Source organism: Eurytemora carolleeae, unplaced genomic scaffold (genome assembly GCF_000591075.1).
Source record: "Eurytemora carolleeae unplaced genomic scaffold, Eaff_2.0 scaffold98, whole genome shotgun sequence".
Classification (NCBI taxonomy): Eukaryota; Metazoa; Arthropoda; class Copepoda; order Calanoida; family Temoridae; genus Eurytemora; species Eurytemora carolleeae.
This window is the reverse complement of record NW_019396078.1, coordinates 260,388-273,942: the sequence shown is the minus strand read 5'-3', so window position 1 is coordinate 273,942 and position 13,555 is coordinate 260,388. Positions and strand designations below refer to the sequence as shown.

Below are 13,555 nucleotides of genomic sequence, written 5' to 3'. Positions count from 1 at the left end.
TAAAATGAATTATCCTGGAAAAATGGTTTAATTGTGATAGCTGGTAAGGGCTTTTGTAGCTGGTGCAGAGGATGTGGGTCTACAGAGGTATCAAGGAGCTGAAGTTCTTGATCGACCAGGGTTGTAAATCCCAAGCCTAACCAAACCCCCCAGAAGAAATTCTGTGGCAGTACAGTATTCGGATAGTATAATGCATAAACAAATAGTTAGTTTTCAGCGGTTGCACAAAAAAATATAATTTTATAAAAATAAAAATTGGCTTATTCGAAGATCACTTTTTACATTTGAACCTTAAAACCGTATACATGAATGCACTATAGAGATGTACGATTCAAGTAGAGCCCTACCTAGCTCAACTATTCATTAAATCATATTCATTTCATTAAACTCATTAAATTAGACTTAATTTTAAATTTGGCCTGTTAGATTTTGAAAAAATCATAGCTTAAAATTTTAAAGTTAGCCTACGACATCAGGTTGCAAAGATATTATAATTAAAAAATTGTTGCGGTTATAAAGTTTGAAAAATAGCAATACCAATATAAAACGAACTTACTAAATCCAAAATGTTGATTCACTGAAATTTGAATCTGTTTGGGTTTCTTTGGTAGTAGTCGCCAATTAGAAGTTTCAAAATCTCAGGAAAAAATACTTGAAAATTGGGGGGTCAGTGAACCCATTAAACGGTGGAATAGGAGAACGACCGTTGGACAAATTCAAATCAAATACTGTTAAAAATTGCTTAAATATCGTCTTTCTATGTCCAAAGTTTTATGGGTCTCACTGTATAACTTTAATTCAAAATAAAAGCTATAAAAGTTAAGGTTTGAATTACATATATTTCAAAATAATGTGTTGTGCAATAAAATGTGGGCCGCGTACCATGTACATAATTACATTTTGTTGTAATTACAGAGCTAAGATTACACATATAACAATGCATCTGGGTTCCAGCGTACAGTACAGGGTTCTTATGTACAGTTCGAATCAACAACAAGGCTAGTGCACTATTGATGATAAGATGTATTGCTTAAAAGAATGTCTTTGTTTGGGCCGTTACAAATTTATCTAGAATTAGTACAGATAAGACTAACAGCCCAAAAGAGAACGCTTTGATATCTTAATATCTAGTTCTGATTCTAGTCTACAGTACAAGGTCTTAACCAGGTCACTACAAGTTCAGCTGGCTTAGTGCATGAGGCTCAGGGCACAGGTGAGCAAGCTATGGCATCTTGATCTGATCCTAGTGGTAGTGTAATGGTGGGGTTGATAATGGCGCCTAGTCAAGATGGAACTCAATCCCCTTAAATATTTATGGAGTTATAGGTCCTCATTCAAGTGTCGTGTATTGGAGTTATAGGTCCTCATTCAAGTGTCGTGTATTGGAGTTAAAGGTCCTCATTCAAGTGTTGTGTATTGTTAAAAATTGTAATTGCTGCCGAAGAATCCAATGCATGAAAATAATTATAAATAACAAGTATTTCCACATATAGATCCATTCTAAGGGGCGACTTAACCAAGTAAATTAATTTTTTTTCACTCCACTTAATTATCAGGTTGTTTAAGCTTGTAGAAATAAAAGACTGAGTTTCATATTTAGATTGTTCTTTATGTTTTATTTGGTGTCTTTTTACTCACCTTGTTGGGGAAAAGTGCCGATGTCCTAGTCTAAAGAACAAAAATAAATAATAAAATAATAAATTGTAGCATTTTATGATTTTTAATTTTTTAATTAAAAAGAAATAGATAAATCATGATTTAAATTGATCAAATACAGGGTTCCATTGACGTATTAATAAAATTTTAATTTCTTCTTCGCTCTACGCAACATGAATTTCTAATTTTAGATATCACGACGGACAACATTTTGGAAAGCCCAAGAACTTTGTGACCATACATGTGCCATATGCTCGGTGTTTATATCAAGACAATGATGACAACTTTTTAGTTTCTATGTAAACTTGAATTTTAATTCAGAGCTTTTTAATTATTTAATTTTAATTTTTGTTCATTAAACAGTAATTATTTTCACTTTTATTTGACATTTTCTATTATTTTTCAATCTCTGCTCTGTATACGTCAAAATAGAAAGTCGTCTTCAATCCATTAATATATATACGACGACAACTGTGAATCTTTTGAAATTCAGCTGATATGAATAAAATTCTAAGACATTGAAAGATATTTGAAAAAAATTTAAAGATTTTAATTTAATTATTTTTTCCTAGTTCCATGATAGCTTCCAGCATGAGCGATTCTAGACAGTAAATAATTCAATTATAATTGCTTTCCTTATTTAAAAAATTAAACATTTTGCTTACTTTTTAACTTCATAAAAATAAAAGAGGTAAAAAGTTTTGAAAATCTTTTCCCTCCACCATTGAAATGAGCATTAATGAAATATACTTTAAAATACAATAGTTTCCATAAAACTGTGGAAACTGCAGACGACGCGTGTTTGACATGACACATAGCAGTTAATTGTGCATTTTAAAGCTATTTTTTTACAATTTATTTTTAAATTAAATTTTTTTAAACAAAATTTTGAAAAGAGTAGTGGATTTTTTTCTCTGACTGTTGTGTCTTCTTTTTATTTGATCATACATCTGTTTTCTGTTCCTCTCTTTTAGATCTTCGCATTCTAATCCCTTGTCGACAAGGGGAAAATGCATTTTGACACTTATATCTGATTTTCTTTCTCCCTAATAATACATATATTACTATTTCTTTTCCATGCAGAGGTGTCAAATTTCTCTGGAAAGTTATGTTGAGGAATGATGATGCAGCTTTTTCATCCAGCTACATTCTACATTCTTTTATTATATATATTCTTACAGGTTGGAGTTCTCTGACATGTTTTATTCCACACAGGGTTCTGTTCAGCCTTAAGAAACTGGAGAGCGTTGTATAAGAACCTGACTGTTATGAGCTCCCTTGATGCTTACACACACAGAACCAGATTCAATAGATGATGATGATGAGTTCGGATACTTAATAACAGCTAACCAGGCTTGTTATTAAGGAGTACATTTAAAGCTGTTGGTTGCAAAATCTGGATCCAGTTGGATAAAAAACCTCCATTCTCCAGGTTAATACAGCATTAAAAGATTAATGCAGGCCTTCAGTGTTTCTTGTAATTCAATTTTTTTCTTTTCCAGTTGTGTGCAGGGGTGTATACCCATCATATACATTACACCCCTGGCTAAAGTTTCTCTAATTTGCCCTTTTCTCTCTCTCACCCTGTATCTCTAAATACCATTTTACAGCTATACATATATATTTATTTGTCTATATTTTAACTATAAGCTGGCCAAAAAGCTGGATAAAATGAGCTGACATTTTTTTAGGGAACCCACGGATACCCTGGGGGTGACATGGGCTCAAAATTTTTTTTTTCAAAAATCGAATTTTAAAAATCTAATTTTTAAAAAACATTTAAAAATATTTCACGGGCAATGCCGAGCACTTTAGCTAGTAGATTATAGACAATAAACAAATTCTTAAATTATTTTGAATTATTCTAACCTTGCTCCAAGAGAAGATCCTCTGTGTGGACCCCGAGACTGAACACTGAAATATTTTCATACTTAATATATATATATATATATTTTTATACAGGGTGTCCCACATCATATTAGATCGTTTATCTTGATCTAAATTGAGATTAAAGGGACTAATCAAACAAATTTTTAAAAAATTTTCTAAAACAATAAAGAAATTGATTTGTCGAAATTATCAGGTTTCTCGAGAATTATGTTTGTATTTTGGAGTTAAAGCTTGAAGATAATCCAAAATAATATGGAACGCTCTGTATGTTAATAGGTACAGCCATAACTAGGATTAAGTGTAGTAAAAGCTGTCTTTATTAAGTCTTTAAAGTACAATTTTATGGCGTCCGGGATTTCGTAATTCTTAATTAACTCTGAAAACTTTTGTGTTTAAAATCTTGGAAGCATTGATTTCCATCTTGTGCAACCTAAGTCCGAATTTAAAGAATTTGAGCCGTGGCCTAAATTTGAGATGCGGCTCAAATATGGTTGGTTTCACTTAAAATTGTATTCTATGTTTCAAGATTTAACCCGTCGCTCATATGAAACTGGTTTTTGGCGGATTTGAGACGCGGCTCAAATTCATAATTCACAATTCATAATAATTCATCATAAATAAATCAAATTTATACCCTGCAGGGATAACTTTAACTGAGGATTAACAGAGCATTGATCTTCAACTTTATAAGTGCCCACATTGGATAATAATCTGCACACAAAAGTTCTTTAGAATTGGTGGATATCAGGACTAACAATTAATCCTCTGTTTTTGCTAATCTCAAGACTAACATAATCTCAAGATTATGTTAGTCATGAGATTAAACATTTAGATCAACAATTTGATTCTAGGAACGCCAGATTTGTTCGTTTTCTTGACTGGAAGGGTCTTCACATAATTTCTCACACATTTATTTATAAATACATTAGTTAAAATTGGTTAAAAAAGAATCTCAAACCTATTATTGAATATTTTTCTTCACCGATTAATTTACAAAATGGCCGACGACAAATGCTGTATTTGTTAAAATTGCAGATTTCTCTCATGGGATAGAATTTATTTTCAAGACTGTCATTGGTCAATACAATTTACGAACTATATTTCTTCACACTCTCATTGAAGAAAACAATATAAAGATATCCAAAAAGAGAGAAAAAGAGTGAATTAAGGACTAAAATTAAAAGTTTCCACAGTGGATATTCGGATTAAGTAGTTGGGATTAAAGGTTATCCATTCTAAAGTTCCCAGCTCTGATCTCTTAATGTTTATAATTTTGTAATTTTACAGAAAAATATTAAATCAAAACGTAAGAAAAGCCTTTTATTTCACTTTTAATGGTAAGTACTGCAGTTAAATAATTAAAATATAAACATTGATAAAGATAAAGGTTCTAAAAATTAATAAGAATAATTATAAATTACGAATTAATTAAAAGAGATCTCTATCGGCTCGTCTGGGTGTCTGTTTGTTTTATCTATTAAACGGCAAAATAGATAAACCGATCTGGCCCAATTTTTTAAATAAATTTATAACTCCCTTGACCCCAGAGCTGGTCGAAATTGACAAATTTAGCCTTGAAAAAAATGTCAAAATATATATATTTTTTAATTTAGTTCATTTACCTGTAGAAAAGTACAAGAAGAATTGTCAGTATATGGACGAATTTCATTTTATCAAATATTTTGGTTTTGTAGTTATACAACAGGTTTCATAGACTTAGGTCAACTAATAATTTATCTGAGTTGATAACCCTTATACCCCTTCTACCCTCCCTCCCTCTCTACCCCCCCCCCTTGTTACAGTTAACCCTAACCACAATTCACCTGCTTAACCCTATTAAATTCATCTTTGGAATTCCCCCCACTTACACTTGGTGCATAATAAACCTGGGGTTTAAAGGGACAGTAAAGTAGGGCGTCCAGCGAAAAGGGTAAATCGATTCGCGTAAATTTTGCATTCTTTCGCATTTCATTCGCTCGCGAAAAGTGCGAAAATTTTCGCTTAATAAGAAGGTTTATTATCTACTCGGTCAACCCAGACCGAAACATTTATTTCAAAAATGTAGCACATACTCTTTACCAAAGACTATCTATATAAAGATACGGCATCAGAAAATATACGCAAATTCTAAGCACTTAGTTTGGTCTAATAGAGATTGTAAACAAATGTCGTCTTCTTTTAATGAATAAAGGCATTTTTTGGTTGCTTGGAAGTTTCATTCCATTTAAAGATTCATACTTTTAAACCCAAATCCCAACAAATCAATTAAAAAGTTCAACGGTTAGATATTAGATGTGTGTTTGATCAAGAATGAAACTAAGAAACATTAAAAAATTTGGTTTTTTTTACTATTATTTATGTAGCCGACAGAAAAATGTGATTTTTTTTGGCCCTTTTTATTTTATATTAAAATGTTCTGTGAATCCTTAGTTTTTAATTTAGAATGATGTTTTATATCATTTTGTAAATCCAAATACTGTTCTAATTTAGACAATTAACTTTAAAAGAAATTACATTGTTTGACAATTCGTCAATTTATTAGCATATAGTAGCACTAAAAAACATATTGTCATAATAATAATTGTCATAAACGATTATTGGCTATTTTTTATACAAAAGAGATGCGTAACTTATGTTCATTGTTGAACGCTCAAGCAATCAAAATAACCATCAAACAATGACGTCAAATACAGCTATAATTTATATTACAACATCTTTACATATAGAGCCTTTGCCATGTCTTTGCTCTGTTCTTTAATGAGGTTTGGATCATTATTAACACAAAAACCCCTCTCTCTCCCTCTCCTTAAGATTTTGTTAATGAAAAAGTGAAAAATAAAGATATTCAAAGTGCTTTATTTTTTATTTTGAACTAGCTCGAGTGCCCGGAGTTGCCCGTGGAATTAGAAAAAAATATTTTGATTTTTTAAATTCTATGTCAACCCCTGGATTTTCCTCAAAAAATGTCAGCCCATTCGGTCCAGCCGTTTGGCCGGCTATAGGGAACATATATTTATATACGAATGTATTGTTTTATTATATAGATAACTTCATGATATATTTTAATGTATACTGGATAACATCCAATGTTATTAAAATACATATTAACCAAAAAAGATGCATAAAAAGAATTTTCAAAATTCTAATTCTCTGTCGATTAGCATGTATACAGTTATTTTTTGAAACGGTTATTTACTATTTTATACAATTAAAGTATAGGACATTAAAATGTTATTTTTACTGACTTAAAGACACAAATGGTGAATCGAAAAATTAGAAAATTTCGGTTTATTTTTGGGTCCTTAAAGAGCATGCATTTAAAAATGAAATTTACATATTCTCTTTTTAAAAAGGCCTACATACATGAGAAAAAATTTTTAAGAGCTTTATTCATTTGTGTATTTTTTTATTTCAAATTTAAAAAAATTATTGATACTATTTGGACGTTATAATGGCATTAAGTTTTAATTTCAAAATTAATGGATGTATCTTTATCTCTCTTGATAAATGGCTTTAATCTCACATTAAACTTACATTTGAATTATTTAAAACTTCATTCGTTGTCTGACATATTATTTAGGAGAAATAACATATTTTTAAAGCGTTATAGGGGTGTAATAGTGAAGCTATGAAGTACAAGGCTAGATTTAAGATAATAATGATTGGAATAGCTAACGTTAGAATCAATTTGCTGTTCATCATATCAAAAATGCATTAGTGTGTTAAAAATACAATATTTATCTAAAATAATAATCGAAATTCGCATCTTAATTTCATTCGCTTCTTTTAAATCAGGTTTTACTTTTAGTGAAATTTAGTGAAAAAATTAGGAAAAATAAATGTGATGTGTTCGATGGTCTTTATCGTCTTTTTTAATATAATATCATATTTTATATTCATATAATTATGTTATTATATAATATCATATAATTATGTTATTATATAATACCATGTAATTATGTCATTATATAATATCATATAATTATGTTATTATATAATATCATATAATCATGTTATTAGATAATATCATATAATTATGTTATTTTATAAATTCTGTTGAAAAATGATTTCTCAGTGTATTAAACTCTTCTGTTTGTTGGAGTGCTAATATTCCTCTCAAGCCGAGGCGATTCTCTGAAACAAAAACATTTTTTATTTAATTTTTTTATTTATTTTAGTCATAAAGAATTGAGTTATTGTCACAAATAATTCCTTTAATTGAGCAAGGGAAGAGGGAGCGGAGCTTTGTACCCACAAGTCTTTTTTAAGAAGAGAAAAACCATAAAACTCCATAAAAGAATTAAAGAGGGCCATGAAGGAACAATGAACTATCTGAGAATTTTCATACCTGGGGAATTTTAAGCAATGAAATACCTGGGGAGTTTTGAACAATGAACTTCACCTGAGGAATTTGGAACATTGAACTACCTTTGGGATTTCGAACATTGAACTACCTTTGGGATTTCGAACATTGAACTACCTTTGGGATTTTGAACATGAACTACCTGGTGGATTTTGAAAAATTGACGACTTGGGGAATTTTTAACAATGCACTACCTGGGGGATTTAAATAATGAACTACTTGGGGGGATTTTGAACAATGAACTACCTAAGGGATTTTGAACAATAAACTATCAGGAGGATTTTGAACAATAAACAACAAGGTGGATTTTGAACAATAAACTACCTGGGGGATTTTGAACTGATTGAGTTTGTTCTCTTGACCTGCCTAGAGAGCTTAACGCTGGCTACAACCATTCTAGAGAAATTTCGTTTATTAAATTATGAAATTTTACAACGTTTTTTTTTTAACAAAATTGATGTAACTTTAGAGGCTCTTTATGGAGATGATCAAATAAACGATTATTCATTACATTTTTATCTTAAAGATTATAGAGATATTTCATTGCATTTGGAAGAATTTTCTTTATTATTTCCATTAAAATGAATTTAATACCTTTCATCTTGAGTTGATTCATTGACAGCTGGGGTTAAAGAGGTTGCTTCAGAGTTTGCGGCATTCTCGCTTGGGAGCGTTTTTGCGGCATTCTCGCCTGGGAGCGCTGCACTGGTGTCGGCCATCTTGGAACTTCCATTTGATACTAAACAAATAGTTCAAGTAATTTAATTTTAATCTTGTAAATTAAAATTAAAAGTTTACAGGCTGAAGCATATACAACTTTTCCAAAATAAGTACATTTAAATACGTTTCAAGGTGAGGAAACCTAGAATAGCAATATACTTAGTAAAATTAGTGCTGTAAAGAATAATAAACCTGTATTTCTACGATCTGAAAGGGATCGATTAACCCTAGAAGCAGTTCCATTCACTTTGCTGTTCAAGGATAGGGTCCTTTTAACCGGCTGCACCAAATATTTAAATATTTTTCTTAGATAAACTTTTTAAATTTGTAACTTTTTAACAGCTTCTTTAAATTTGAATTCCTTAGGATTTTTTTTATAAATATAATTAAATTTTCTCAAATATATCTATATATCTACTTCAAGATACTTAAATAAAAAATATTAATACTTAGAGATATCCAAAAAATTGTATAATATAAGAATCATATACACCAAAATTTAAAGAAATCAGAAAAAACTGAAAGCTTATTGTTAGCACTTTCTAATCATTCAAAATGTGAACATTAAAGCATGCTTAAAAACAAAAGAATATTGGAAAAAGGTTTCAAACAGAAAATGATTATTAATTGCTAAATAGTTAAATTATTTTTCAATATTTCTTTCCTTGTTAGGTTTAACTGTTCTACTGGCGTTTCCTCTTCTAAAATAAATTCAACATTTTTAATCAGACTTACTTTGTAAATGCTTAACTTCAATATACATACAGTGATCCTCATAATATTATTCATAACAATTGTTAATTATCAACGATTGTTAATCATTAACATAGATAATCGTTAACAACTGTAAAACAATAACAATCGTTGATCTTTAAAGGGAGTGACCGGCTATGTAAGGTAGTTGAACTGAGTATGCGGTGTTGTGGAAAACTTCTATCGGATTCATTTGAGACATATTAAACTTTTTAAAGATCTGTAAATCCTGAGTTTGAGCGCAAATTCGACGTTCAAAACTCCTACTTTGGGGGTGGATACGTTTTCAGAATTAGTTTTTTAAATGACTGATCCTTAACGATAGTTGTTCATTAATAAACGATTACAGATTGTTGTTGATAGTTAATCGCTAATAACGGTTTTATTATACCTGATCCTAGAACTAGACTCCCTGGTGTCAACTAGGGTTTCAGCAGCTGATAAAACAGAATCAGAATCAGATTATACCTGATCCTAGAACTAGACTCCCTGGTGTCAACTAGGGTTTCAGCAGCTGATAAAACAGAATCAGAATCAGATTATACCTGATCCTAGAACTAGACTCCCTGGTGTCAACTAGGGTTTCAGCAGCTGATAAAACAGAATCAGAATCAGATTGCTGAATTGACTCCAAGTGAGATTTTCGTCGAGGCAGGATTGAACTTTTTCTAAAAATTAATTTTTAAAAATCTCTGGAAATTTAATTCAGGATCTTTGTTCAAATTTTAATTTATTAATGAAAACTAAATCTGCCTTAATGTCTAATTTCGTTGCTGTTTTATAAGAAACACAGTTACCCGGATATGGAACTTTAATGGCGACCTATCTTCGTTATATTTAACAATTTAACGGGTTGAAATTGTACTTTGTCCTCAAAGTAAAGTCTTTAAATGATATATTAAATCATTAGGCTAAGAAAGAAACCAGTGTCCAGCTGTTGAGAAGCATGACTTTAAGAAAAAGGATTGAAGAAGTTCGGCACAGTCGTCTCATGAATTCTCATCCTTTGTAGGTATCTCTGTATCTGGTGTACCCTTATTACACAGCTTCAGTAAAACTCGTGCAAACTCTACATTTACAATGGCAATGCACGATTAACAAAGGTAAAAGGTAAAAGTGGTTAATTCCGATTATTTCTTTATGTTTTCCTGCAGTAGAAATACGCAAATAATCTGTTTTCTAAATTATTAATTATTATTAATTATTGAAATCTATTAATTATGAAATGAAATTATTAATTAATTATTGAAATCTAATTCATTCTTGATCAAAAAAAGTTTTTCATGGTACCATTGTGAATCTGGCATTGCCATCTTTGCATGAAAGGACACTGAAAACTACTCTTACAGTCCCTTTATAACCGGCTCCATTATAATCTTGGTAACCCTGTATAATCTATTTAACAAATCTCTTTAGATGGCCAATTCGATTTATTGGGGAGCCCATGGTTACCCTGCGGGATGAAATAGGCTAAAAAATTCTTCTTTTTTTAAAAAGTTGGATATTTTTTTTCTTAAAAATTCAAATTTTTTCAAACTGTTTTAAAATTTCGCGGGCAACGCCGGGCACGTCAGCTAGTTATATATATTTTCAAATTGTTAAAAAGAAACTAACCTGCTATTCTGGGATTCTGATGAATCTTGGGAACTTGTTGAAATTCTCCTATTTTTAAAAATATAATTTTATTAGATGTTTATCCAACAGTGAAACTTATAAAAGTGTGAAATAGGGAGACGAAATTTAATTAATCTTATGAGTATTTGATGTTATGAAGGAAATATCATAGAGTAATGTAACAATTTTACAAAATCTATGATTTTCTTGGAGAATATAGCCCTCGACCCCCCCCCTGGACAAATTCCTGTACATTGTTTTTACATGGAAAACAATGTTACTGTTTACGTTTGTTTTTAACAGATTTAGGACAAATTGTAATGTTAAATTATGATTTAGTAGTAATGCTCGATGTCCAATGTCAGTTGTTCATTAACCCCTCTAGGTTTAAAAATCATCATCATGGGAGGGAAGGCTCGGATATTATCTACCCCCGTCATTAATTTTAATCAATATTGGTTATTTTTAAAAAGTTAGTTTTGGTTTAAAAGATTCTTTACAATCTATGATCTGATTGTTCGACATTTTGGTAAAAAATGCGAAAAAAATGTCAAAATAAGTAAGAAAATGTATTAAAATGCCGGGCAAAAATTATGCATCTTTTCTTTTAAGCAAAAATTTGAACGATTCTTTGAAAAATGGTTTTTTCTTTGTTTACCTAACTGAGTATTTTCTTGGTGTAGAGGCCATAGTCGAGGTGATAGACTGTCTTGAAGACGACCTACATAAAATAAATTGTCTATAAGACGACCTACATAAGATAGACTGTCTTGAAGACGACCTTCATAATATATATAGTCTTGAAGACGACCTACATAAGATAATTTGTCTTGAAGACGACCTTCATAATATATATTGTCTTGAAGATGACCTACATAAGATAGACTGTCTTGAAGACGACCTTCATAATATATATAGTCTTGAAGACGACCTACATAAGATAATTTGTCTTGAAGACGACCAACATAAGATATATTGTCTTGAAGATGACCTACATAAAATAGACTGCCTTGAAGACGACCTACATAAAATAGACTGTCTTGAAGACGACCTACATAAGATAAATTGTCTTGAAGACGATGTACAGAAAACAAATTAAAGGGACTTCAGAATTGATTATAATTTTTTTTTTTTTACAGTGAGAACCGGACAATTTTGGAATGAATATCAGCTTTATTTTTCCATTTACGTGAGAAATCAGGATTTAAACGATATATATCTCTAAAATGTTTTGGGCACTTTTTTAAAAGTAGCTCAGTTGCAAATTACTAAAATAAAAGAAAAGGAAGACGACAAGATTTCTTGTGCTCGGTTTACCGCGTCATTTTCTGTGTAGGATTATCCTGCTGAGCCAGGAAAGAAATAAATTGCGGCAAACCCAGTCCATTTCCTGAACATAAAATAATAGGTTCAGATACAGGGTGTCCCAAAAAACATGGGAATTCAGTGACGAATTCGATATCGTCTTTGTTATGAATTAACATTGTAATACCTAATTTCAAAAGCCATAATATTATTATGTCTGCTAGAGTTTATTTAATGAAAAGGGTAAAAGACTGAAAAGATGTGTCTATAATGTCTCCGCAAGATGAACAGTGAATATGGACAAGTTTACTCTGTTTGTATACTGTAATTTTCTTGTTTTACTAAGTACAACCGGTTGCAGTCAAAACATAAACAAACAAAATATAAACATAGCAGACGAAACTCTTACAGATTACAGCTTTCTCAGTAGGTATCACTATACTAAATCAAAGAATTATTCATAAAGACGATATCGAATTCATCACTGAATTCCCATGTTTTTGGGACACCCTGTAGATTAAAAATCTCCATTTGACTTACAAAAATTTCTTATTTGACCTACTTTTTACTTACAAAAAGTGTAAATCTTACTTACAAAAAGGACGCATTTGACCTTTAAAAAGTGTTCATTTGACATATAAAAAGTGTGCTTCGACCAACAAAAAATTGCATTGACACTTTCTTTGAATAATCGTTTTTATTTTTTTTACCTTTGTATTCTTTTAGGTACATTTAAACTAGTAATTTGTAATTAGATTTTCTTTATTTTTTTAGAAATATTTTTTTTAATATTCTCAAAAATCAGAAAAGTGCTTTATTTTAGTTTGGTTATTCTAGACACTCTACTCTACCTGGAGATGACCCAGGTCGCTTCTGTGCTGACCCCTGAAGTAGCTGGAGAAGTTCTGATACAACCTAGAATGTTAAAGTATACAAAAATTGTCAAAATAATTGGTTAATTAGGGGATCAAGATAAAATAAGAGACCCCTAAAACTTAAAGATAAGACTTTAGTCCAATCAACATGAAATTCAGCAATTGTACAATGTACACTGTACAGTGTACACAGACCATTTTAATTAATAAGTAGATTTTTATTGGCTACCAGTTGGGATTTAGTTTTAAACATTTTCAAAAGTTGTTTAAATTTGGTCATTTTATTTTACAGTTTTTTTTACATTGCACTGTAAACTCCTGATCATTTCAAGGACCGTGCAGACTTTTTTTCAGCTAGATCAAGCTGTACAGTACAAGT

General features: G+C 30.6%; 1 protein-coding gene and 1 long non-coding RNA gene across 2 annotated transcripts; both read right to left on the bottom strand.

Annotated features, from left to right (window-relative positions):
• Positions 1 to 7,538: 7,538 nt before the first annotated feature.
• On the bottom strand, positions 7,539 to 11,436 carry LOC111715390 (uncharacterized). Its single transcript, XM_023490705.1, has 8 exons — positions 11,345 to 11,436; positions 10,997 to 11,044; positions 9,928 to 10,050; positions 9,294 to 9,330; positions 8,822 to 8,909; positions 8,504 to 8,648; positions 8,234 to 8,305; positions 7,539 to 7,680 (listed from the first exon to the last, which is right to left on the bottom strand). Exons 1-8 carry the CDS (start codon positions 11,434 to 11,436, stop codon positions 7,626 to 7,628), a joined length of 660 nt encoding a protein of 219 aa, XP_023346473.1. The 3' UTR covers positions 7,539 to 7,625.
• A 218-nt stretch (positions 11,437 to 11,654) lies between these two features.
• LOC111715352 (uncharacterized) lies at positions 11,655 to 13,218 on the bottom strand. The gene is made up of 3 exons (XR_002768221.1): positions 13,153 to 13,218; positions 12,314 to 12,386; positions 11,655 to 11,717 (listed from the first exon to the last, which is right to left on the bottom strand). It is a non-coding gene; the product is annotated as an uncharacterized LOC111715352 (long non-coding RNA).
• Between the last annotated feature and the right edge of the window lie 337 nt (positions 13,219 to 13,555).